The 27768-nt window shown below is 35.6% G+C and overlaps 1 protein-coding gene across 1 annotated transcript in view; it reads right to left on the bottom strand.

Moving 5' to 3' along the window:
• The window catches only part of GPR158 (G protein-coupled receptor 158), a 420554-nt gene that overhangs the window by 117546 nt on the left and 275240 nt on the right, over positions 1-27768 (bottom strand). The window contains exon 5 of the mRNA XM_047864839.1: positions 18020-18088. Within this exon, the coding sequence (XP_047720795.1) occupies positions 18020-18088 (69 nt within the window). The remainder of the gene's footprint in view (positions 1-18019; positions 18089-27768) is intronic.

The raw sequence follows: 27768 nt of genomic DNA, 5'->3' as shown, positions 1-27768 counted from the left end.
TCCTTTTGTCGGAATTTTCAACGTTAGGGGCAGCAAAATCGAATACTATATGGAAAGCCGGGCGGTAAACGTACTCTGGATGAATAAAGCAGGTCAGGTGGGACTATGAAAAACGAGAATACACAGGGCACATCTCTAACTAGGGTAGCTACTATGCAAGTCCAGCAGATGGCTGGCATTAAGGGAATGAGGGACCTGTATTTATAATCAGAAAAAAAATGGTCTTTTAACATAAACTTTGCTAATTTTTAATGTATGTAAGTAATTATAGAAAAATTGATTAATCCCTATGTAGGAGAGTAAAGTTATCTGAAGGACAAATTCATCAAATTCATGGCATAGGTACTGTAAAACATTTTTTTTTTGTCTTATAGGCTGATGATATTTAAAATCCAGCTTTGGATATTAGAGTGTCTCAAAGATTTTTAGCAGCTCTAGCTGGATTGGGGTTGCCTGACTGGTGTGCTGAATGAGAATTTTTGATGATTGGTGTGACAGGCAGAATAACAGCATCCAAAGATATCCATATCTTAATCCCAGGATCCTAAGAGTACATTATGTTTTGGTCTCCATTTATTTATTTATTTATTTTTATTTTTTCAATATATGGAATTTATTGTCAAATTGGTTTCCATACAACACCCAGTGCTCATCCCAAAAGGTGCCCTCCTCAATACCCATCCCCCACCCTCCCCTCCCTCCCACCCCCCATCAACCCTTAGTTTGTTCTCAGTTTTTAAGAGTCTCTTATGCTTTGGCTCTCTCCCATTCTAACCTCTTTTTTTTTTTTTCCTTCCGCTCCCCCATGGGTTTCTGTTAAGTTTCTCAGGATCCACATAAGAGTGAAAACATATGGTAGGTATCTGTCTTTCTCTGTATGGCTTATTTCACTTAGCATCACACTCTCCAGTTGTTTTGGTCTCCATTTAAAAGAGCATAGGGGTGCTCGGGTGGCTCAGTTGGTTGAGTGTCCAACTCTTGATTTCGGTTGAGCTCATGATCCCAACCCACGCTGGGCTCCATGCTGAGCATGGAGCTTAAGACTCTCTCTCTCTCCCTCTCCACCTCTCCTCCACTCGTGCTTGCTCTCGCTCACTCTCTCCCTCTCTCTCTCCCTCTTTCTCCCCCTTTCTCTAGAATAAAAAATAGAAAAAAAATTTTTAAAGAGAGTAAAAGAAAGGATTGCTAAAATACCAGAAGGGACTAAGTGCCTAACATGAAACATAAGTGCACACAATTCACTTTATTTGCTATATGAATTCTCTCCCTTTTTGAGGGTGTAGACAGAAAATTCCCATTTATCTGATAATGAGATCAGCTGGAAAACTCCAAAAATAACTATTCATTTCACTTTCCTGGTAATTAATATTTACTGTATTTTACCAAACACTTTGTGTATGACAGATTGACACAATGCAAAACTAACAAATGAGTTAAAAACATTCACTCATTCACCACACATAGTTTGAAATGCATTGCTACAGGCCAACGGTTTTCAGAGTGTGGTTCAATGACCATGGACCAGTAGTTACCAGCATCCCTTTGAAACTTATTTGAAATGTACATTTTCTGACCGTAACCTAGATTACTGAATCAGTGGGGCTCAGCAATCTGGGGTTTAACAAGTCCTTGATAATTCTGATGCTTGTAAAGTCAGAGAACTCCTACTTTAGGATATGCTACTTTGTTAACTAATACTTACACATCTCATAATTGCATCAGGCACTATTGTAAGCATTTGCATGCATAAAATCATCCAACGGTAAGTTTATAATCCCCATTTTACAGATAGGGCAATGGAGGTCCAGAGAGCTTAAATGACTAACTAAGGTCACACAGCTAATAAGTGTCAGTTACAGTGGCTCCACAGTCCATGCTCTTCACCACTATACTATAAAGCCTAATATTAATCAGATAAGTATACAAGAGATAAGGTGTTTACCAGCTAGTATATTAAATTTATCAGGAAACAATTGCTATAACTTAATTTAAGTTATAGCAATTAAAGTTAAGTAACAATGCTAATTTTGTTAGCATGTCAACCATGAAGACAGGGTTCTATAACAGGGTTTTATCAGAGCTTTTTATATCATAATACCAGGTAGCAACCTTTTTATTATGCAGATGCTCTGCATTGTTGGCATATCTAATGCCTTGTTTACAGGAAACTAGAAAAATATTCATTGGATTCTTACTATATGCCAGACATTATGTTACACATTAGAGAAGGCAAAGATGTATAAGATATAAGATAACACATACAAAGTATTTCAGACATTGATATGGAGAATCACAAAATAAATGTCAGCTCTCATATCATTATCTTGTTGTTTATAATGGAGAGGGAAACACAGGAACTCAACTATAAAACCAAACATAATACAGCGATACTGCAGTAGAGAAATGATGGTGTAATACTTATTCTGTAGTACTTTTTCCCTAAATTCATTAACAGTGTTAATGAGAGAGATAATCTCCTTCTTCTCTCCCTTTCTCTTAATTTCTTTTTTTTTATTTTAGAGAGAGAGAGAGAGAGAGAGAGAGAGAGTGAGAAGGAGAGAGGGGCAAATGGAGAGAGAATCTTAAGCAGGTCCCAAGCTCAGCATGGAGCCCCATGTGGGGCTCGATCCCATGGCCCTGGGATCATGACCTGAGTTGAAATCAAGAGTTGGACGCACAACTGACTGAACTACCCAAGCACCCCTTTCTCTTTTTGCACCTCCTCCCTGAAGTCCAGGACTCTGAAGGCAGGACTTCATTTCTCAATGTTTTCAGAACATCACCATATGACTTTTTTTCAGGATGGAATCATGGCTTCATTTCTTTCAAATGCAAAGGGGCAGAAATAAAATATATTTTTCTAAGGAAAAACTGAGAAGACACTGAAAGCGAAAAGTGAGACTTCCTTGAAGCCAAGATTCCCAAGGTGAAAAAAAAAATGCCATTTAAACATTACCTGAAAATTGTACAATTTGCTAACATTGAGCATTCAACTTTGACTTTCAACATTCTATTTAAACAGAGTAGGACAAGAAGGTGAAATAAAAGGGCGAAATGTTGACCAAGTGAAGGAAAAATAATTCCAGTACTACTCAATATTGTCAACAGTTGCCAAAAAGCCTAGGTTATTAGGTGTGTAATCCATTTTTATAGCTTAAATTTTTTAATTAAAATTCTGTCTGAGCTTATATCACAGATCAATTCAGTGTTAGTCCTGAAGATCTGTACTGTCTGTCCAGAGTAGGTAATTATCAAATCTTTCATTTGCTTTATGATGGCAGAAATAGCCCAAGTGACTGTATGACTGGTACGGTGACAGTGTCTGAAGAATACATGGACACAAGCGTGCCTGAATCTGGACTGACTAGGACTTGAAGGATAGTAATCATCATCTTAGTCACTATTCTATCAGAGACAGTCATTTGGCCATAGAACGCACAATTGTTTGGAGGCGATACATGATCCAGACCACTGTATACTGTGGAATAGTTATCCCAAAATCTGAAAAATCACTGTCAATTATTAGAAAGTTGCAGTTTATTCATAAGGGCTCCCAACCAACTGCCCTGAGATACTGTCTGAATCTAGTGCGAAGTCCTGAACAACAGGAAAATGAGAGAAACAGCCAAAATTTACACATTCTCAGAGAGGACCCAAGTTCTAATTTTTGCCCTGACCCCAGGCTTTCATTTGGTATTTATAAAGAGAAGTCTTAGTACCTCCTTTTTTTTTTTTTTTTTACCAACACAATGAGTGAACTAGATGTGTTCTGATCTAAGTTCAAACTCTCCACTTATTGGATACCGTATTTAAGGACTATTTAAGGGCTTCCTTTATGACAATATTCACTTCTCTCCTGCACCATCATCTTCCATCTCTATGGGATCATTCCATAGCTCTGCAAGAATGTAATTTAGCTCATTTAAGAAAAAAAGTCTCTTGACCTACAACCTCCTTCAGTACTCCAATTCTCTACTCTTTACTGTAAAACTTGTAGAAAGAGGGTTTTACTTGCTGTCTCCATTTAATCTTCTCCACTTATCACTCACCTCTGTTCTGAAACAGGTCTGGTCAGTACCACCTCAACATTCCAAATTCAGGAGCCAATTCTTGTTCCTCATTTTAAAGACTAATCAGCAGCATCCAAAGGAATTAATCACTCTTTTCTCTGTCTTTCTTTAAACATAATGGGCATATTCAATTGATCCTACTCGTACTTCCCTGCTAGGTTATTCCCAGTCTCCTTTACTGGATCCTCTTCATCTTCTGCACCTCCAACCATCACAGCATATCCATCCGTCTATCTCTCTCTCTACCCACCCACCCACCTACCTACCTACCTACCTACCTATAATCTATCTCTCGTGACTTTATATAGGGAGAGAATAGATGACCATACCCATTTATCCACCACTCTGTTTAAGAAAGAGAATATTACTATTCACGACAAGCTTCCTTTATGCCCCTCTTCCTCTTTGATCCCATGCTTCCCCCCCCCCCCCCACCTTCTCCGGCAACCATCATCCTGGATTTTGTGTTTGTCATTTTCCTGCTTTCTTAAGGTTTACCTCATATGCTCATACTATACACACAGACACACACACACAATTTCACTCTGTATAAATGGAATCACACTTAGACAACATTATGAGATTTTTAACATGTATTCTTTAAGGCATACATTATAGGATTTATATTATTAATTACAAATATTTTCATAGGTATTATGTGGAAAAGGAGGTAATAACATGGAGCAAGATAGAGCAGATCTCAAAGCCTTCATATGAGATGTTCACTGTGACGCCGTAAGTACGGGCATATGCCATATGCGCTTAACCTCTTCTTTTTTTAGAGCATCTTTTACGTTAGAGCATCTGATGAAATGCTGTGCTTTATACTGGAAGGCGAAATGTGCAACTGCTTTGAAAGAATCCATATAATCAGCAAAGCCTCTCCTACCCTCTTCACAATAAACAACAGCACTTGTATGCAGGCTGTGTTAGGTCACGTGCGGACTCAGTAGCATGACTGACGTGAAATGGACAAGAATCAAGATCAGGACAAGTGTTTTTTCCCACATTTCTGTAAGTATGATGAAAAACGGACACTTTCATATAGAAATTAAAGTGTGAAGAATGAAGAAAGTCAAAGTTAAGTTTAAAGTAAGTTTTGGATGAAAATGTCATCTGAACATGTCTATGTTTCAGTTAATCATATTTATATTATTGCTGAAGCCTAGAGATGGCATTCAAAATAAATTTCATTTTGGAATACTCATGGAGAGACAAATAATGGAAATTTATACACATTTAATCATAAATTACCTTTCCTTTAAATAATTTATATTAATATAATTATAATAATGATTAATAATTAATACATTTTAGGTAAATGTATTACTGAAATAAACATATAAATTGACATATTTTCTGATACGTTTTAGGAAAGCAATCTGTTCTTTATCCCAGAAGTTCACACTGACCTTTCTAATTGAAGCTATGGGTCCAAATGATTTCTTCAATCACACTTATATCAGCCTGAGACTGCTCTGAGGTTAGGTTTTTGTTAATATGATTCTATGTAAGTATTATGTCTTGATATTTTTTCCTGTTTTGCTATTTTAAGTAATAAATCTGCTTTATTGAATTGTGACTCTTCAGTGACACTTTGTAGTCCCTGACATTTAAGGTATGATTTGCCATGTCAAAGCGTCATCTCCTTGTCATTTTTAAAAAAATACTTGCTACTCTTTTAAATGATGTGTCTTAGTCTTCCACAACTGTTTCCTATAATAGCTTTGAAGGGGAAACTATTTTTTAAGACACATTGCTAATGTCATGTCTAGCAACTATTTTTCTGTTTGTAACTATTTTCTGAATTATCTATTAAACATCTTTAAGTGTATTTTTACCTTCTTATGTCAAATTATTCATGCATAAGGCTACAGAGGTAAACTTAGACATCACAGTATTGGTAGTTTGTTAATATGAGAATGTTTTCCAGAGACTATTAAAGTTATCTTAAATCACAGGTTCACATTTAATATCTAACCCTAAAGTATACATTTGTTGGCTTTTTTATTAACTGAAAATAAACTACCAAATTTCAGAAATAGTTAATTACATATGTGTCTTGGGCCTGCACAGGAAAATTTAAGATACATTTTTATAATCTGAGGAGAAATGATAACCATTGATAAAGAGACAAAATGAGTTTCTGCTGTGCTTTTTCCCATGGGCAAAGACATAATCCCAAAAATTCTAGCAAGGGAGTTAGAAATAAACTTATACTTTACCCTTTTTTATAATTTTTTTCTTACTAGAGAGCTACAACATGCTAGCTATGACATTGATGCAGAGGTACAATTTCTTATCTTTTGACTCAACCCATCTGACTGTCAAAATCTCTATCATTGCCAGAGCAAGCATGTCCTTATTTGTTGCCATTAAGGCATTTTCAGGATAATTTATTATGTGCTTAGTCTACTGCCAAACTGTGACATTTCTGCCTCCACATCACCGCTGAATCTGTTTCCATTTGGTTCCATTAGAGATTCTCTGCAATTGTGGTGGTTTATTCTCACCTTAATGTCCTAATTTTTGAGTTAACCTCTCCCTGTTTATTATAAAATAACGAGTTCCTTAACTTCCTTTCAATGAAGGCTTGACATTTGAGCAAAGATTTAAAGAAGATGGGGAGTTACCCAGGGATATATGTGGGTTAAGTTAACTTAAGCAGTTAAGACTGCTCCAGGAAGAAGAAACAGCCAACGTCAAGGCTGTGAGGGTAGGTGCATGCCAGACCTACTCAAGGAAGAACATCAAAGCCAGTACTGTTGCAGCAGAGTGAGAGAGGCAGAGAGGAGGGGAGTATGACGTCAAAGAGAGTGGGGCCAGGTCACGTAAGACTTTGTAGGCTAGGATTAAAGCCTCTATTATTGGTCTAGATTCCTTCTTACCTCTCTCTAGGGAACTCAGAGATAGAGATATACAGGCACACAATTATATAGGTGTATGTGCATGTGTGTCAGTTGCTTTAGTTAGAATTATGTTGAAACTCAACAATTTTCAATGTGCGATAAAGGAAGTAGATGCAGCAGACACGGTCCTACTCTTCAAAGGCTTACAATTTAGAAGTATAATTATAACAGATCTATTCACTGAAGAATGAATATTTGGCATAGGAGGGCCAAAAGGGAACTGGTGAATTTTGCTATAGAAACATAGTGTCTTCCCAGATTGGAGAGAGAGATTTGGAGATGTCATCTTTGTTGATGTACCTAAGTAGCACACTAGCCAAGGAAATTATCCAGAGCTAAAAAAGTGTGGTAAAAGAGGAACGCGAAGCCTCAGATTATAATATAACCTAAATTTGTGGCTTCATGTGATCTCAAAATAAAAGTAGCCTGCTTCAATCTATTCCTTCTGTTGCTCTCCATTTAATTCTTCATAAAATAGCTACCTATAAAAACTGCTTTCTTCAAATATGAAAAGTAGCAAGTCAAAACCACAATGAGATACCACTTCATACCCATTAGTATGGCTATTAAAAAGAAAAAAAAAACAGAAAGTAACAAGTGTTGGTAAGTACGTAGAGAAACTGGTCCTTATGAGCTGCTGGTAGGAATATAAACTGCTGTAGCTGCTTTAGAAAATTGCTTGGCAGTTTCTTAAGAGTTGAATTACCATATGATCCAACAATTTCACTCCTAGGTATATACCCAAAACACTGAAAGATGGGCCTCAGATACTTACACGCCAATGTTCATAGTAGCATTATTTATAATAGTCAAAAGGTAGCAACAACCAATGTCTATCAACAGATAAATGGTAAATAAAATGTGGTATTATACATACAATGGAATATTATTGAGCTATAAAAAGGAATGAAATTCTGACTTATGCTACAACATGGATGAACCCTGAAAATATTTCGTTAAGTGAAATAAGCCAGGCATAAAAGGACAAATTTAACTTGGGATGATGAAAAAGTTCTGGAAATAGTGGTAACAACTGCAAAACACTGTGAATGTACTTAATGCCACTTAATTGTACATTGAAAATGATTAAAATGGTAAGTTTATATTTATGTATATTTTACCACAATAAAAAAGAAGTACCACACGCGCGCGCGCGCGCGCACACACACACACACACACACACACACACACACACACATAAAATCAGAAAGGAACCAGCACATACATACTCTTTGTTTAAATAATGGAGAAAAAGGCATATGAAGAATGGACAACAAAAGTGACGTTACTCAAGAATATTGGCACAAGTTCAAATTAATTCTCACAGCTTCAGAGAAATTACAAAAAATATGTTCCTTCTGATAAAGAATCTTAAAGAAAAAGACAATAGAATCAAAGAAGAGATAAGAAAAACAGAGAAAGCGATACAATTGCTCCAAGAAGGCTGGAGAAGAACTGAGAAAGTGAAAATGAAAATAACAGTGGAGAGGTTAAAAGAATATTAGAATCCATTCAAGCAGAATAAACACACCTGAGAATAGCATAAAGGTCACAGAATAAAGGCTTGATGGAAATACACAAAGCAGGGGCGTCTGAGGGTGGCTCAGTTGGTTAAGTGTCAGACTTCAGCTCAGGTCATGCTCTCAGGGTTCGTGGGTTCGAGCCCTGTGTCAGTCTCTGTGCTGACAGCTCGAAGCCTAGAACCTGCTTTAGATTCTGCCTCTGCCTCTGTCTCTCTGTCTCTCTCTCTCTGTCCCTCCCCTGATCATGCTCTGTCTGTCTCTCTCTCTCAGAATTAAATGGACATAAAAAAAAAAAAAAGAAACACACAGGGCAAAATAGAAAAGAGCAAAGATATACAGGTGACTAGAAACATTTATAGATACCAAGAAAATCCAACGTATACATAATTCCTGTTCCTGAAGAAGGAACAAGTTAAATGTATATATATTTAAATTCCAGGAATAAAATGTATATATATTTAAATTCCAGGAATAGAAGAGGTCTTACATCTATATATTGAAAAGAAACACTATGATCCAAGAAACAAAAAATAACACAGAATGATAAATTTCAAGGCAATTTCTAGTTTATTTAATTGCAAAACTGAAGAATGACTTATTGGCACGTAGGCAGAAATATTAAGTCATCCACAGGAGGGAGAAATCAGGCTATTTCAAGAGCTGTAAATATTCAGATGATGGATGTAAAGTTCTGAGCAATACAAAGTGTGTCTTGAAATTTGTATACTCAAGCAAGTTATTCTTCACGTATAAGGACACTGGGTAGAGATTCTCAAGCATATAAAAATTCAAGAACATAGAGCTTTTCCTTCATGAAAAACCTATTAATGAAAACCAAGGGACAAATTAAAATAAAGAACTGAGTAATGAAAAGCCAGGTTACAGACATTAGTGGAAAATATTAAATCTATTTAATAAAGACCTGAGACCAAATAATATGTGGATAATAGTTTTAAAACTGCATATTATATGCATGTTATAAATGCTAACAATTCAAAGATTATTAACTAACAAAAATTAAAAAGTGGAAGGAAGAGGCAAAAGGAACTGTATTTAAATTTGATTTCTTAGCTGTCCCAGCTTAAGTCAAGTGATACTATTTAAAGTTGAAACATAAGATAAGTGAAAAAGAATTAACCCAACTTTTAAAACATTTTGTAGTCTTTTTTAACTTTAGAAACCTATTAGGACTAATAATGTTTGCTGTGAAGATTCATTTATCTAAAGCTCAGTAATATCTTTAGCTTCACTTCAGTTTTTGGGTTAAAACAATAAAGATTACAATTAGGTTTCTATTAAAAATATCATATATGTGTATCCTGATTTCCACCATTCACCCATTTTCTATTTCAATGTATAAATGTGTACACACAGATGTCTTAAATGATCAAATGTACATTGTGATTATTTCTGAATGATAATGAACTTTGGTTGTGTTTGGTTGTGACTTTTTCTTTGTGCTTAGTTTGCAAACAATGGTAGTATATTTCACGAAAACAACAGAGTATTTTTTAAGAAGAATACAGTCTAATTGGTATTTATTTTAGCAAAAATTTAAGCACTGTTGCTTTTTCACTGACAAACTAAAGCCAGGGGTCCAATTCTCAATGATTAAGGCTCTCAGTTTATTAAAACTCTTTCAGCTAAAGGAAGATTATTTATTACCGACTTTTGTAAGTAGATGACCACACCTTCCAACTATCAGTCTTCTCTCTGGTAGGCTGAGGGAAGTGTACAGGAACAAGTGGATAAATGGAACCACAGAGAATTCCAAGACATTTATAACCATGTCTTCGATTCCTCTAACCTATCCTATAAAAGAAAACAAAATGGGCGCCTGGGTGGCTCAGTCGGTTAAGTGTTGGACTCTTGATCTCTGCTCAGGTCATGATCTCATAGGTTCGTTAAGTTCGAGCCCCACAGTGACCTCTGTGCTGACAGTGCAAAGCATGCTTGGGATTCTCTCTCTCCCTCTCTCTGCCCCTCCCCAGCTCCCTCTCTCTCTCTCTCTCAAAATAAATAAATAAACTTAAGAAAAAGAGAGAACAAAGTGTCTTAGTGTCAAACTCTTCCAGCTCCCTTGAAGGAGGTGGTCTAGTTACTGTCTTTTAATCTTCACATTTTTAACCAATATTCCTGGAATTTACTAGTAGTTTGGGATTAAGAATCTTCTATTCACCCGAAGAAGTGGCTCAGTTGGTTAAGTGTCAGACTCTTGATTTCAGCTCAGGTCTGTGCACACACACTCTCTCTCTCAAGATAGATAGATAGATAGATAGATAGATAGATAGATAAATAAATAAATAAATAAATAAATAAATAAATAAGAGTCTTCTATTCCCATACTCTTCAAGCTACCTTGGCATGAAACAACTATCCCCATACTACTGTTTTCTTGATAGTACTGCTATGCTCATGAATATTTAACTTTCTTTCCAATTTACTTTTTCCCTTTTGCTCTGGTATCCATCCAAATGGATCTAAATGACAGCAAGTAAGATGCAGTCTACATAAGCTTTAAAAACTGTGTTTTAAAGATGGAATTTTTGAGCTGAGGAGAAATCTCCTTACAAAAGCCTCTTGAGGTTTGAGAAACACAGGCCTAGCTGTAAAATTGGGAACTTGGTACCCTATGTTTGTCACAATGGAACTGAATCTGTCTCAGTACTGAATTGCTAACATTTCTCCCTAAAAACAACCAGGGCTCCTTGGTGAAAAGGCTGATTCCAGGGCTGGGCTAGGGAAAGTACTTTCTGTTGCACTATAATGGAGGAAAGGGCTCAGAATAATTGGGTAATATGGAAAGAATGCAGGAGCCAGCTTCAAGGGGCTCTCACTGGCCTTATTTAGGTTAATTTGAGCTTTAAAATAAATAATAATGGAAATAATAATAATACTAACAACAACAATATGCTCAGCTGCTCTAGCTATATATTCTCATGATCACATTCTCACTCTCCCTCCCTGATTTCAACTGTCTCTCCTTTATTTCTCTCCTTTGAAGCTCTATGCTCAGAGCAATACTGTCTTGTTTTCCCTCTGCTTTTGAATGTTGTGTGTACTTTATACTATAAGGAAAACAAAATCTGAGTTTTAGTTTTAGTCTTTGGGGTGATCAATTAAAAAAGCAATCTTTGAACCCTCTTAGGTTCTGTGCCACTGAAACCAAACTGACATGGTCTATAGGGTTATTTGCCAGGTTAAATATAAAGTAGCCATTTTTGTAAGTCAAATGTCTCAGAATCAGAAAGTTCATATGGTTCAATAACATGGTCCATCCAAGCTCACAGGAGTTTTACATGGGTTCTTACAGCCAGAACTTAAGCTATTTTAAATTGGTTCCCTGTTTTATCTTCTTGCCTTTTATTTCCTTGGAGACCTAATATGGAAAGGTGACTGATCAGAAGGTAGAACATGGGTGTCCTTGATTGCCTGGTCTAATGTGATCTCAACCACATATTCACACCCACTACCACAGGTAGCATCACAGAGTGAAAGGAGTCAGGAGACTAGATTCTATTCTGGGCTCTCTCACTACTTAGTTGGATAAGTTATAGTTTCTCTCAGACTGTCCTTTCATTTGCAAAATATAGGTTGAATAAAGACTAAGTTGTATCTGATATTTCTTCCTTTCCTAATATTTTTTAGCTCTTTATTATAGGGCCTGGGGTGGGGTAGGGAAACAATGTGAAAATTAGTTTTTATTTATACAAGTATGAGTGTTCTTTATAAAAAGGCACATCAGCCAACCAAATAGCTAATCATGGTTACCAGAAGAAATTCACCTTATTAGCTGAAACTGTTGGGTTTACTCAAGTCAAAAATGAACTTCTAGACTCCATATCACTTATTATGTTTTACCAATTGGTAAAATGTCATTTTTATGTAATTTAATAGGTTAAATATACTTTAGTTGATTTTTAAAAGTTCTTTTATTTCTTTCCTCTAGAAATTGTATCGGAGTTTTTAGGTGATTAGGAAGACTAATCATTTGTTCACAAATATATGGACTTCAAATCATGAGTCTCTTTTGAGAATCTGTAAGAAAATGTTTTAAATGCTTTTGCTCTCTGCTATCCAATTATAACAGTGCTAAATTTAGTCAGATTTTGGTTTGTCCTCATCTGCACAGTGATGATAATCTCTAATTTGGACTTCCCAATATAAGCATTGTTATGAAATCGTCTGTAGTCTAAGATTGCTTAGAAAAGGCAAAAATAACCTTAATTCTTGCAAATCTGAACAACAATATGCAGCATAAAAAGAAGAAAAGGCTCATTGCATAACAACTCGGCAGAGCAGTGAATACCCAAAGCCTCCTTCCATGGAGTTACCCATTGCTGAAAACAACTCTCCTTTATTCAAGCACACTTAAAAAAAAAGAACAATAAGCTATAACTCCCTTCAAAACTTTCATGAGCAATTCTGGTAGAGACCACACCAGGAACAGAGAAAGTAGGAAAAGTAACAAATAGGAAAAGTATAGGTCACATTTATGTCATCAAATGATTAGACCTTTGGGCTATACTAGATTTACTGAATCAAAAAGTCTAGCCAGAAGTTATAAACTTCATTTCTGTAAAACCCAGAGAAGTCAATGAGCCCTGGCCCAATAAGCAAGTTACTTCTCTTGTCAAGAATGATTTATGCATGTGCATCCATGCACATATACACACCCCATGTAGGAAAAAAACAAAACAAAACACCTTTACTATCAATTTCCGATACATCATCTCTCCAATTCTTTCACCTAAAACAAAATTATTTTCCTTTCTAGACTCAATCAATAGTATATTTTAATCTCCTTTTTTTCCCTGTGTCTTATGTTCTATCCAAACGTTCATTAAGTAACCTGACCCATTCTGTCTTCAGAGCATTAACACTAACTTATTTGAAACCACAAGGCACACAGTATAAACTTGGGAACTATACATTAATATCTCCCAATGTAAACTGGGGAACTTACAGAAAAATACATGTTATAGAAGATGAAATAGATAGCTAATGAAGCACGAAGTCAATACGATGAGGTATTATAATGTTTCTGTTGGACACTATTTGTTTGGTAAGTTTTCTTTTCTGTTATTCTGTCCCAGGTATATTAAAATTATCAAGAAGAAGTGCTATCATTATATTCCCTTTTTAAAAATGTTTATTTATTTTTGAAAGAGAGAGAGAGAGGTCATGCGTGCAAGCAGGGGAGGGACAGTGAGAGAGAGGGACAGAGGATCCAAAATCGCTCCGCATTGAGAGCAGAGAGCCTGAGGTGGGGCTCGAACTCAGGAACTGTGAGACATGACCTGAGCAGAAGTCTGATGATGCTCAACCAACTGAGCCACCCAGGCACCCCTATATTCCTTATAAATGTCCATTCTTCTCCCTTCTTTTTCTCTGTATCTGATAATCATCAATAGGTATGGGTCCATCAGATGTCTTTCAAAATTGTATCCCAGCCAATGAAAGGGTCTTTAATAACTCCTTTGAACATTTATTAGCCTAAAATTTACTATTCTTTCAAATGTCCTTGCTTCATAAAGTACTTCATTCATTGAAGAGGCTTTAAAATTCCTTTATAGATTTCAGGCCTATGCTCAGTAATACAACCACTTCATTTGAATAAATATGAACCTTATAAATAAAAATAAAGCCAAATTGTGCTAACATCTCAAAATAACATTAAAGAATGCTTTGGTTTTGGTTTTGGTTTTTGAGAGAGCGAGCGAGCATGCACACATGTGTGAATGAGTGGGAGGAGGGGCAGAGGGAGAAGGAGAGAGAGGGTCTTAAGCCGGCTCCTGAGCACAAAGCCCAACATGGGGCACAATCCCATGACCCTGAGATCATGACCTCAGCTGAAATCAAGGATTGGATGCTTAAGTGACTGAGCCACCCAGGTATCCCTAAAAAGCTTTTTACTGACTAACTGTTAGCACTAAAGTAATATTAATAAGGATTATCATTCTTAGTCCTCCACAATCAAGCAGATTCTATTTGGAAGTTACTTCAGTAGGACAATAGCCACTAGTTTAGGGTACAGTTCTAAATTCATCCAAGTACAATCTTTTTCATTCATTCATTGCATATATACTATGCTTCAGATATGGTGACAGGTTCTGGGCTGTGAGCAAAATAGATGTAGCATCTCCTTGTTCTCAAAGAACTAGAGTTTGCACAGGAAAATGACATTAATCAATTAATTGCACTTGTGAATGTACACTTACAAACTGAAACGGGGGTTGTCAAGAAAGACAGTGGGATTTCATGAGAAATTATTGTAAGGAATTTGACTCTGATTGGGAGGGTCAAGGAAAGCTTTCCTAAAAAAAAGTAAGAAGCAGAAATCTGAAGAATGACTAGTTGTTAATTAGGCAGAAGAAGTGGTGAGATGGAGGTAGGGGAAGGAAGAGAGGACTCTTCAAAATTGAAGGAAAAACATCCTAGAACAAGAGGCATATTAGTTTCTTACTGCTGCTATAACATATTACCACAAACTTAGTGGCTTAAAACAATACAGATTTGGGGCATCTGGGTGGCTCCGTTGCTTAAGTGTCTGACTTTGGCTCTGGTCATGATCTTGCAGTTTGTGAATTTAAGCCCAATATCACACATCCGGCTCTCTTCTCTCAGCATGGATCCTGCTTCAGATCCTCTGTCTCCCACTCTCTCTGTCCCTTGCTGCTCACTCTATCTTTTTCTCTCTCTCAAAAATAAATAAACATTTAAACTCCCCCCTGCCAAAGCACTACAGATTCATTATCTTCCAGGTCTGGAAGCCAGAAGTCCAAAATGGATCTTACAGGGATAAAATCAAGGTATTCTTCAAGAGGCTCTAGGGAAGGATCTATTTCCTTCCCTTTTCCAGCTTCTAGAGGCTGTCTGCATCCCTTGGCTTGTGGCTTCTTTTATCCATCTTCAAAGTCAGCAATAGCCAGTCCAATCATTTTTCATGATACCATCTTGGTTCTCTCTCTTCTGCTTCTCATTATCATTGAGGACCCTTGGGCCCATCTAGATAATCCAGGATAATCTCCTTATCTTTATTTAGTCCTTTATTTAACCACATCTGCAAATTCCCATTTTCCACATAAAGTAACATATTTATAGGTTCAGGATGGTGGCCATTTTGGGGTAGCTATTATTGTACCTACCATGAGAGAGATTATGTATCATTTATAAACTGAAAGAAGGTCAGAGTAGCTGGGTGCAGAAAGTGAGAAGATAAATGGTATTGGATGAGGCTGAGGAGGTGGGCAAGCACCACACTATACACATCATAAACCATATCAAGGGTTTTGATCTTTATTGTAAGAACAGTGGGAAGCTAGCTATCAAAGTAGTGAAAAATTAGATGTTATATTTTAAAATATTCCTCTGGCTACTGGATAGAAAATGTATCTTAAAATAGCAGAGGTTTAGGAAAAAGATGATGGTGACTGCAGCTGCAGATATTCAGATAATTTTTATTCAGATTAGTGAAGTCATTTCAGTCTTTTAGTCCTAATTGGGTGATTCTATAACTTTGGTTAAACATCTTTCTGGTAGTTCTACAGGGAAGACAAAATGTTACCATGTACAACTTGCCATTTACAGTCCCAGGCATGATAAAGACTCTTTATATTATATTGCTTCGATTAATTACTGTGCATAACTCCATGCTAGTAAATCAGACAACTTCAGTAAAAGAGATGATTTCATGGAAAAATTAAAATGATTATACCCAAATAAATTCCATCTTAAGAGGAAATATAATTCAAGAAGTAGAAAACCTGAATAGATTAAGAACCCTTATAAACACTGATTGAAGGCAGAGGATAAAAAAAAATGGGATAATGGAGCAGGCAATGTTATAATTTGTTGCCCATTCCAAGGATTTTGGCTTCTCCTTTAAGTAAAATGGGGACTCATAGAGACCAGGGAGAGACTATAAGAAAAATCTGGAAGAGACTGATAGTGGTTTAGACACCAGGATGGCAGCAGTGACTGAGACAGGGGAGTGGCTGGGTTCTTGGTATGTTTTGAAGGATTTCTGATGGATGTAAGAAAAATAAAGTTGTCAAGAATGACTCCAAAGTTTTAGCCTGAGTAATGAGAGGGAGAGAGTTGTCATCAATGGAGATAGGGAGACTGACTTTGGGGGTGAGAGAGATCAAGTATCTCAGTTCAGAGCATGATAGGGAATTCTGGTAGACCCTGAAATGTATTGCAGAGTAAGCAGTTGAATATGAGTTTGGAGCTCAGGGGAAAGGTTTAAGCTAGAGATATAAACTTGAGAGTCATTGTATATAAATAGTATTTTTAAATACTTTGAGGCTAGATGAGATCACCAAGGGAGCATGTAGACTATGAAAAGCTCTATAAGGACTGAACTCTGAGGCACTCAAGTATCAAGAGGTAGGAAAGAAGATTAAGAATTAGCAAATTAGGCTGAAATGGAGCAGTTAGTAAGGTAAGAGGAAAACCAAAAAGAACATGATGCCATGGAAGCCCTACCTTTTCCTTCTCTAACTTCTACTGATCTTTCAGATCTCAGTCAAGTGATATTTTATTCCCTAGACCTGGTTAGTTATCTCTTCCAAGTGTCTCCACAGCATCCTGCCTCCACAGCACCTTGGTTTTTTTTTTCAATTATAATTGTCTATACTTACTCATCTCATTCTATACATTGTAAGCTTCCTGAGAGAAGAAATCAAATTTTTGTCACTCACAAAATATTCCCCGATTAGCATAGTACTTGACATGTAGTAACTGCTGAATACAAGTTGGTTGAACTGAATTAGTAAAATCGGTACTTACCTTCTGGTTACAGACAGGTTACTAGTGTGATAGGAAGAGTCTACTAGGATCATCTATGCCACCAATACCACACATACATTCATTTTGTTTATTTTTCTATGTAACCATTTAGAATTTTTCAGCATGAAGTTTTTGGTATGTCTCATGGTTTGATTCAAGTAGAGGGGGAAGAAGAAGAAAACCAATATTTATATGTTTATGGTAAGCATACATACCAATCATACCTTGACAAGTTAGCTCACTTAAGCAGTTAACCCCACACTCACAAATTTCAGAACAAAAGTATGATTAGCTCCACTTTACACTTTATTTATTATATAAATATAAAGATATGTGTACATAAACATATACATATAAGCAAGTAACATTATATATGTGAACAGTTATATATATCATATATTATATATATGTGAATAGTTATATATATCATATATACATATATATGTATTTATATATGTATGTGTGTATATAAACAAGTGTGTATATAATGAATTATAAACTAGTAATATATGTGTTAACAGTTATATATATCATATATATCATATATATGTATATACATATATATCATATATATGATATATATATGATATATATGATATATATGTATGCATATATGATATATATAACTGTTTACATATATAATACATTACTCATTTATATTTATATTACTGCCTGAGCAAAATAAAATAAATGGCTATTTTTAAAATACAACTATGTTACTTACCGGAAAATATAGAAGCAGAGACCCAAAAAGAATTGTTTCCAACAGAATAAGGCCCGATGCCCTGATGCTCTAAAAAAAGAAAGAAAGAAAGAAAGAAAGAAAGAAAGAAAGAAAGAAAGAAAGAAAAAAGAAAAAGGCATTGTTAATTTACATTCCTAGCAATGGAAGAGCTTACCTACTGTGACAATGCCTCAACCAGTGAATGAAAAATGGCTAGTATTTCAGACAAGAGACCTTAACTGAAACATGCGAAAAGACTGACTATAAAGGTGGTGGTGGATTTAATGATATTGCCAGTGGCTTTATGGAATTTTGTCCCCTAAAATTTTAATCCATGAACAAACTGAGCAGCTGAGAACACTAGAAGATGCTTTCAATCCAAGAAATACACAGACACAAAATATCTTGCTTGTATTTCTGAAACATCAATCACTAAATACAACGTGAAATATATAAAAAATTATATGTGGTGCAAACATAGTATCTTCACAGGGAAATAATTTGAAGTAGTAGCAACAGATTTTGCAACAACAAAAATAAGTTGAAAACCCAAGCCACAAGAGTCCATTACATTAAAACAATGTCAGATAAATGACAGCCAGAAACAGGAAATTATAATATCTCTTCAAAACACTGCTGCTAGGACATTGTTAGACACAGAGGAATACTTTATGTAATCCCTCAAAGAACTCAAGGCTTTCATTAATCTAAGAATTTGCAATGGAGAAACAAGTTTAGACAGTGAACAGACTTGATTATTCAAGTGGCTTCTCACTATTGGTCTTTATTTTAGCTACCAGATGCTTTTAAGTGAAAAGAAAATTTCTATCAGCAAGCCTTTAAGTGGGTTTTGGCTGGTAGAATTTCTAAGATTGCAAATTACATAAATACCTAATTATGAGTAGTATTTTTTAAACTTTACAAAAAGATGACACTAAGAGCGAGAGTCCAAAACATTATACAAGACTGCTTATAAAACAATCAATGCAATATATTTTTTTTAAAAAAAAGGATAGGAAAAGAAGTTGAAAAGCTTAACGGAAAGGACAGACATTGGAGTTATCTTCATCTCAGTTTGAATTATGAAATAATCCCTGTGAGTTAGGCAACCTTGAACATCAATGTCTTCACCCATAAAATGTGTATCCTAATCTTAACCTTATTAAATGTGAGTTTAATAAAATATGAAGTATACATAATGGCTACTATTATGCCTGATACTTAGTAAGTAGGTATGTACTCTTCAAAGTAAAAAACAGCACCAGGATGATTAATTTGAAATCCACAGAAACAGATATAAGTAGCAGTCAATTTTTTTTCATGCTTGGGATCCAAATGGCCCCAGAAAAGCTAAAAGTGGGGGTCGAGAACCCAAGAGTTTTTTTTTTTTTTTTTTAGGGCCAGTAGTTTCTTAGCTATGTTACAACCATTATTACCACATAGCAGTGGTAGTGGTGCATATATTCTTACAGTAAATAACCTGCTTCCTTTTCATTTGGTAATGTTGAGCAATCTTCTTAGCCCTTCACTGCCTAGCTCCTGGCTGAGCAGAGGAGGCTATAATTTCAAATTATTAATTGGAACTCCAAAAAGTGGTTCCATAACCAAATGAAAGGCCTATTGAAAATGTGCTCTTTCAGCACTCTCAATAATAGCCAATTATGGAAAGAGCCTAAATGTCCATCAACTGATGAATGGATAAAGAAATTGTGGTTTATATACACAATGGAGTACTATGTGGCAATGAGAAAGAATGAAATATGGCCCTTTGTAGCAACATGGACAGAACTGGAGAGTGTTATGCTAAGTGAAATAAGCCATACAGAGAAAGACAAATACCATATGTTTTCACTCTTATGTGGATCCTGAGAAACTTAATAGGAACCCATGGGGGAGGGGAAGGAAAAAAAAAAGAGAGGTTAGAGTGGGAGAGAGCCAAAGCATGAGACTCTTAAAAACTGCGAACAAACTGAGGGCTGATGGGGGGTGGGAGGGAGGGGAGGGTGGGTGATGGGTACTGAAGAAGGCATCTTTTGGGATGAGCACTGGGTGTTGTATGGAAACCAATTTGACAATAAATTTCATATATTTAAAAAAAAGATAACGATAAAAAAAAGAAAATGTGCTCTTTCCTTCCTTTTTTTTTCAGAGAGAGAGAGAGAGAGAGAGAGAATGTGTGCACAGGGCAGGGGCAAAGGGAGAGCAAAATCCTAAGCAGGCCCCATACCCACCCTGGAGCCCGATGTGGGGCTTGATCTCAGTATCTTGGGATCATGACCTGGGCTGAAGTCTAGAGTTGGACAGCTTAACTGACTGAGCCCCCCAGGGCCTCCATAATGTGTACTTTTCTCTTCAAAGTATTCTTGGGTTGAGTTGGCTTCATGGCTTCACAGAACGAATAGGTAGCTAATAGGTGGGTCTTCAGGGACAAAAAAAGAAACCTCATGCTCCCTAAAAAATTTCCCCGTTGTCTTGGTACTGGAAGTTCTTTGATCTAGAACAAACCCTTTTATTTTATACCTGGTGCCAAGAATTAATATACTAGTGTTGTAAGTAATATGTTGACTTAAGTTCAAAGCAAAGAACAGAAATATTTTCTTAGAATCTAAGTGATAGGATGAGGAAGGAGAGAGGAGGATTGAAAAATGAAGACAGTGCAGTTACTCTGGAAAACAGTGTGGAGTTTCCTCAAAAAGTTAAAAGTAGAACTACCCTATGATCCAGAAATCACAGTACTAGGTATTTAACTAAATAATACAAAAATAAAATAAAACAAAACAAAAACACACTAATTCAAAGGGATACATGCACCTCAGTGTTTATAGCAGCATTATTTACAATAGCCAAATTATGGAAACAGCCTAAATGTCCATTGATTAATGAATGGATAAAGAAGATGTAACACACACACACACACACACACACACACACACACACACACACACTGGAATACTACTCAGCCATAAAAAAGAGTGAAATCTTGCCGTTTACAACGACATGGACAGAACTAGAGAGCGTTTTGTAAGCAAAATAAGTCAGAGAAAGACAAACACCATATGATTTCACTCATATGTAGAATTTAACAAATAAAATAAAAAAAGGGGAAAAAAGAGAAAGAGGCAAACCAAGAAACTCTTAGCTATAGAGAACACACTGGTGGTTATGGAAAGGAGGTGGGTGGGGGGATGGGTTAAATAGGTGATGGGGATTAAGGAGTGCACTTGTGATGAGCACTGGGTGTTACATGGAAGTGTTGAATCACTATATCTTATACCTGAAACTAATATTACACCATATGTTAACTAACTAGAGTTAGTAGAAAAACTTAAAAAAAAAAAAAAGAAAAATGAAGATGGACAAGAGAGATGATGAGCAGAATAACAGAGCCCAAAGAAAAATTTCAACTCCTTCACAGTTGTCCCTGAGATAGAAATGGTGGTATGAAACCCTTTCCACCAGAATTGCTAACTGCAAAACTCTTAGAAAACTTTATTGAAAGATGATCAACAATTACAATACACTATTTATATAAAACACTAACACACAAATCAATACCATATATTTTCCAGATATATTTAAATATACCAAATACAGATCTAGAGGATACATACCAAGCTGATAACAACTTTTTTTTTTTTCTGGAGAAGTGGATAGATTTGGGTATAGATCAACTTATTCAAAAACATTTTAATTTCTTTGGAGATTTAGTCACGCATTGCCGTGTAATATGAATTTTAATAATTTAATAAGTAAAATTAAAGAAAAGAAATCTAAAATGTGTCATTTCAAGTTATTAGAAAATTCCACCATTAGGCATCATAATATACCAAAGGGCCTAAATGAAGCCCTTCCTAACTAATATCTACTTAAAAAGATTTTATTCAGTACCAACTTCCTGCATAAAATTATCAAACAGTATTTTTATGATACTTACAGGTGAATATAAAGCTGGGGGAGTTATCATTGAGCCTAAGTCTCTCCTTTAGGATCTATAATGCCTAATGAATATAATTCCAGAGTTTACAAGAGAGGTGTACAGATTCCACTTCACTCTACTTCATCCCACCTGCCCCATTTCTTAAACTTTCTGAACTGACTTATGAAGGTTTGTAACAGATATCAAACTTATATACTAAAGAAAAGAGCTCATAGTATGATACCAATCTTATCGAATTACATCAAAGTCAATTTCTAAATTTCATAATCCTTGGATGAAAAGTAGAGCGATGTAAAATGAACCACAATTGCAATCGCCACAAGATTTGCCCATGAGGTAGGCACCCAAAGGAAGCTAAGTCACTGGAAGTAATAAGGTGACAAGAATGCTGAAGTCTGAATTTTTTAAAAAACAATTAAAATGCTTTGTCATTATTTCCTTGATCCTACAAGGACTAACTACTTCATTTATACTTTTAAAACATTTTTAGCCACTGGGGAAATTAATGTATATCTTGCTAAAACAGTGCAGCTATTTTGAATTATGGCTGATTTCTTTAGCCTGGTAGTAATTAAAGTTTCTTTCTATTACAGGGGCGCCTGGGTGGCGCAGTCGGTTAAGCGTCCGACTTCAGCCAGGTCACGATCTCGCGGTCCGTGAGTTCGAGCCCCGCGTCGGGCTCTGGGCTGATGGCTCAGAGCCTGGAGCCTGTTTCCGATTCTGTGTCTCCCTCTCTCTCTGCCCCTCCCCCATTCATGCTCTGTCTCTCTCTGTCCCAAAAATAAATAAACATTGAAAAAAAAATTTTAAAGTTTCTTTCTATTACAAAAGGAACCTCTGAGCATGAAGGTATTTTTACACAGCTGTACCTCAGAAGGCAAAATGAAACTACAATAAAGCAACAGAATTAGATTATGAAGAGAAAGAACTGGCATAAGTTTGGATTATAAACCAAGACTATAAATCTATATTATTTACAAAAAGAATTAGCTGTGATAGCAAGGAGAACGGACTTCTTCTATTTCTATAGAGAAATCCACAGACTGGGAGATTACAAATAAACACCTGATGAAATAGTTACACAATAATAAACTGGAAGCAAAATGTAAAAGTGGTCCTGAAAAGAAACCTGACATTGAGAGATATGAGGACACTGTTTTTCAATAATTTTATTTACAGTGATATTAATAAATGAGAACAGACTACATCCAGTTTGGCAGACTATATGCAATTAGTTTCTCTTAAGAAAATCTGTGATGAGGGGCACCTGGGTGGCTCAGTTGGTTAAGTCTCTGACTCTTGCTTTTGGTTCAGGTCAAGATCTCATAGTTCATGAGATTGAGCCCCCCATTGAGCTCTTCACTGACAACATGGAGACTGCTTGGAATTCTCTACCCCCCCCCCCGCCCCTTCCCCACTCGTGTGTGTGTGCGTGTGTGCTGCACGCTCTCTCTCTCTCAAAATAAATAAATAAACTTAAACAAAAATCTGTGGTTAAATATTGAAAAACCATTCAGATTTAGAAAAATTTGTCAAGGAACAATTGCCAAAAATGGGGTAGGTTCAAATCAGTATTATTTTTTCCAAAAAAAAATTATCAGCAATAAAAAAGGTACAAAAAAAGCAGAAGGATATGTTCAGGACAGAGATGGGTAAAGTGAAATCAAAGCAATCCAGAGAGTTTTATTTTAATTATTTTTAATTCTGCATTCAAGCATAATTAACATATAGTGTTATATTAGTTTCAGGTATGTGATATAATGATTCAACACTTCTATACATTACTCAGTGCTCATCATGATATATATACTCTTAATCACCTTCACCCATTTCACCCATCCCTCCTACCTACCTCCCTTTAGGGAACCACTCCTATATTTAAAAGTCTGTTTTTCTGTCTTTCTCTTTTTTGTTTTGTTTCCTAAATTCCATATATGTGTGAAATCATATGCTATGTGCCTTTCTCTGACTGTCTTCACTTAGCATTATACCCTCTACATCCATCAATGTTGCTGGAAATGGTAAGATTTCATTCTTTTTTATGCCTGAGTAGTAGTACGTTGTATATATATACACACACATACACACCACTTCGTCTTGATCCATTCCTCTACTGATGGACATCTGGGTTGATTCTACATCTTGGTGATGGTTAAGTAATTCTGCAAGAAACATTGGGGTGCATATATCTTTTCAAATTCATGTTTTCATTTTCTTTTGATAAATACCCAATAGTGGAATTACTGGATCATGTGGTAATTCTATTTTCAGTTTTTTGAGGAACTCCCATACTGTTTTCACAATTGTTGCACCAATTTACATTACACCAAGAGTGAGCAAGGTTCCTTTTTCTCTACATCTTCACTGACACCTGTCATTTCTTGTGGTTTTGATTTTAGCTATTCTGAAAGGTGTAAAGTAATATCTCATTGTGGTTTTGATTTGCATTTCCCTGATGATGAGTGATGCTGAGCATCTTTTCATGTGTCTGTTGGCTACCTGTATGTCTTCTTTGGAAAAATGCCTATTCAGGCCCCTGCCCATTTTTTAATTGGATGGTTTTATTTTTTAGTATTGAGTTGTATAAGTTACTTATATATTTAGGATATTAGCCCATTATCAGATATATCATTTGCAAATATCTTCCCCTATTCAGTAGGCTGTCTTTTTGTTTTGTTGATGGCTTCCTCTGCTGTACAATAGCTCTTCCTCGACAATAGCTTTTTTTTTTTTTTTTTGGTGCAGTCCCAACATTTTAATTTTGTGTTTATTTCCCTTGTCAAAGGAGACGTATCTAGAGAAATGTTTTTATGGCTCATGTCAAAGAGATTACTGCCTTTGCCTTCTTCTAGTTTTATGCTTTCAGGTCCCATATTTAGGTCTATAAGCCATTTCAGTTAATTTTTGTGCATGGTGCAAGAAAATAGTTCAGCTTCATTCTCATTGTTTGTTGAAGAGAATGTATTTTTCTTATTGTATATTCTTTCCCACTCTGTCATAGATTAATTGATCATAAAAGCATAGGTTTATTTCTGAGCTCTGTATTCTGTTCTATTGATCTGTGTGTCTATTTTGTGACACTACCATACTGTTTTGATTACTATTCCTCTGTAGTACATCTTGAAATCCAGGATTGTGATACCTCCAGTTTTGCTCTTTTTCAAGATTGCTTTGGCTATTGGATTTTCGGATTATTTGTTCTAGTTCTGTGAAAACTGCTGTTGGTACTTTGATAGGGGTTGCATTGAATCTGTAGATTTCTATGGCTAGTATAGGCATTGTCATAATATTGGTTCTCCCAATCCGTAAGCATGGAGTATTTTTCTGTTTGTATGTTTCATCTTCAATTTCTTTAATCAATGGTTTTAGCTTTTACAGTACATGTCTTTCCCCTCCTTGGTTAAGTTTATTCCTAATTATTTTATTATTTTTGGTGCAATTATAAATGGGATTGTTTTCTTAATTTTTCTTTATGTTACTTTATTATTAGTGTATAGAAATGCAACAGATTTATATATATTCATTATGTATCCTGCGACTTTACTGAATTTATTTATCAGTTCTAGTATATTTTGGTGGAGTCTTTAGAGTTTTTGACATATAGTATCATATCACCTGCAAAAAGTGAAAGTTTTACTTCCTCCTTACCAATGTGGGTGTGCTTTATTCTTTTTTGTTGTCTTGTTGTGGCTAGGACTTCCAGTACTAAGTTGAATAAAAGTGGTGAGAGTGGACAGCCTTGTTTTGTTTCTGATCTCAGGAAAAGCTCTCAGTTTCTTAGCATTGAGTACGATGTTAGCTGTGGTTTTCATATATGGCCTCTATTATGTTGATGTATGTTCTCTCTAAACCTACTTTGTTGACATTTTTTAACATGAATCTTCGTCAAATTTGTCAAATGCTTTGTACTTTGTCAAATGCTTTTTCTGTACCTACTAAAAATGATCATATGGTCTTTATCACCTTTCTTATTAATGTGATGCATAACATTGATTGATTTGCCAACATTGAAACACTCTTGCACCCCAAGAATAAATACTAGTTGATTGTGCTGAGTGATTTTTTTGATGTATTGTTAGATTCAGTTTGCTAGTATTTTGTTGAGGATTTCTGCACCTATGGTCATCAGAGATATTGCTTTGTATTTCTCTCTCTCTCTCTGTCTCCTATGTATGTATGTATGTATGTATGTATGTATGTAGTGTCTTTATCTTGTTTTGGTATCAGGGTAATGTTGGCTTGTTGAAGGAATCTGGAAGCTTTCCTCCCTCTTCTAGTTTTATAAATAGTTTGAGAAGAATAGATATTAACTCTTCTTTAAATGTTTTCTAGAAGGGTGCTTGGATGGCTCAGTTGGTTAAGCATCCAACTTCAGCTCAGGTCATGATCTCATGGTTTGTGGGTTCAAGCCCTGCATTGGCTCTGTGCTGACAGCTCAGAGCCTGGAGCCTGCTTTGGATTCTGTGCCTTCCTCTCTCTCTGCCCCTCCCCCACTCATGCTCTGACTCTCTCTCAAAAATAAATAAACATTAAAAAAATTTAAATGCTTGCTAGAATTCACCTGTGAAACCATCTGGTCCTGGAATTTTGTTTGTTGGGAGTTTTTTCATTGCTGGTAATTTTCTATTTCTAATTTTCTATTTCTTCTTGATTCATTTTGGGAGGTTATATGTTTCTAGGAATTTATTCATCTCCTTCAGATTGTCCAATTTGTTGGCATATAACTTTCACAATATTTGTATTTGTGGTGTTCTTTGTATTGTGGTGTCAGTTGTAATTTACCCTCTATTAGTTCTGATTTTATTTATTTGAATCTTCTATCTCCTCCTCTTCCTCCTCCTCCACCTATTCTTCCTCTTCTTCTTCCTCTGGCTAAAGATTTATTAATTTTGTTGATCTTTTCAAAGAACCAGGTCCTGGTTTCATTGATCTGTTTTCTTCTTTTTTAGTTTCTATTTCATTTATTTCTCCTCTAATTAATGATTTCCCTCCTTCTACTTGCTTTGGGCTTTGTATTTCTTTTTATAGCTCCTTTAGGTATAAGGTTAGGTCATTTATTTGAAATTTTTTCGTGCTTCTTGAGGTAGATCTATATTGTGATAACCCTCCCTCTTAGAATTGCTTTTGCTGCATCCCAAAGATGTTGAACCATTGTGTTTTCATTTTCATTTGTCTCCATGTATTTTCTGATTTCCTGGTTGACCCATTCATTATTTAGTAGCATGTTATTTAATCTCTATATATTTGTGTTCTTCTTAGATTTTTTCTTGTGATTGATTTCTAGTTTCATATAATTGTGGTTGGAAAAGATGCATGATAGAGCTCAATTGTTATGAATTTCTTGAGATTTATTTTTGTGGCCTAACAGTGATATATTCTGGAGAATGTTCCATGTACATTGGAAAATAATATGTATTCCGTTGTTTTGGATGCAATGTTCTGAATCTGTCAGATCCATATGTATCATTCAAAGCCACTGTTTGTTTCCTTGTTGATTTTCTGTCCAGATGGTCTATCCATTGATGTAGTGGGGTGTAAAAGTCCCCTACTATTTCTGTATTACTATTTATTTCTTCCTTTATGTCTGTTAATAGTTGCTTTATGTATTTGGGTGCTTTCCTGTTGGGTGGATAAATATTTACAATTGTTGTATCTTCTTGTTGGATTGTCCCCTTTATGATTGTGTAGTCTCCTTTTTTGTTTCTTGTTATAGTCTTTTCTTTTAAAGTCTATTTTGCTCAATATAAGTAGTGCTACCCCAGCTTTCTTTTTGCTTCTATTTGCATGATAAATGTTTTTCCATCCTTTCATT

Source organism: Prionailurus viverrinus, chromosome B4 (genome assembly GCF_022837055.1).
Source record: "Prionailurus viverrinus isolate Anna chromosome B4, UM_Priviv_1.0, whole genome shotgun sequence".
NCBI classification, from domain to species: domain Eukaryota; kingdom Metazoa; phylum Chordata; class Mammalia; order Carnivora; family Felidae; genus Prionailurus; species Prionailurus viverrinus.
This window is presented reverse-complemented; position numbering and strand designations above follow the sequence as displayed.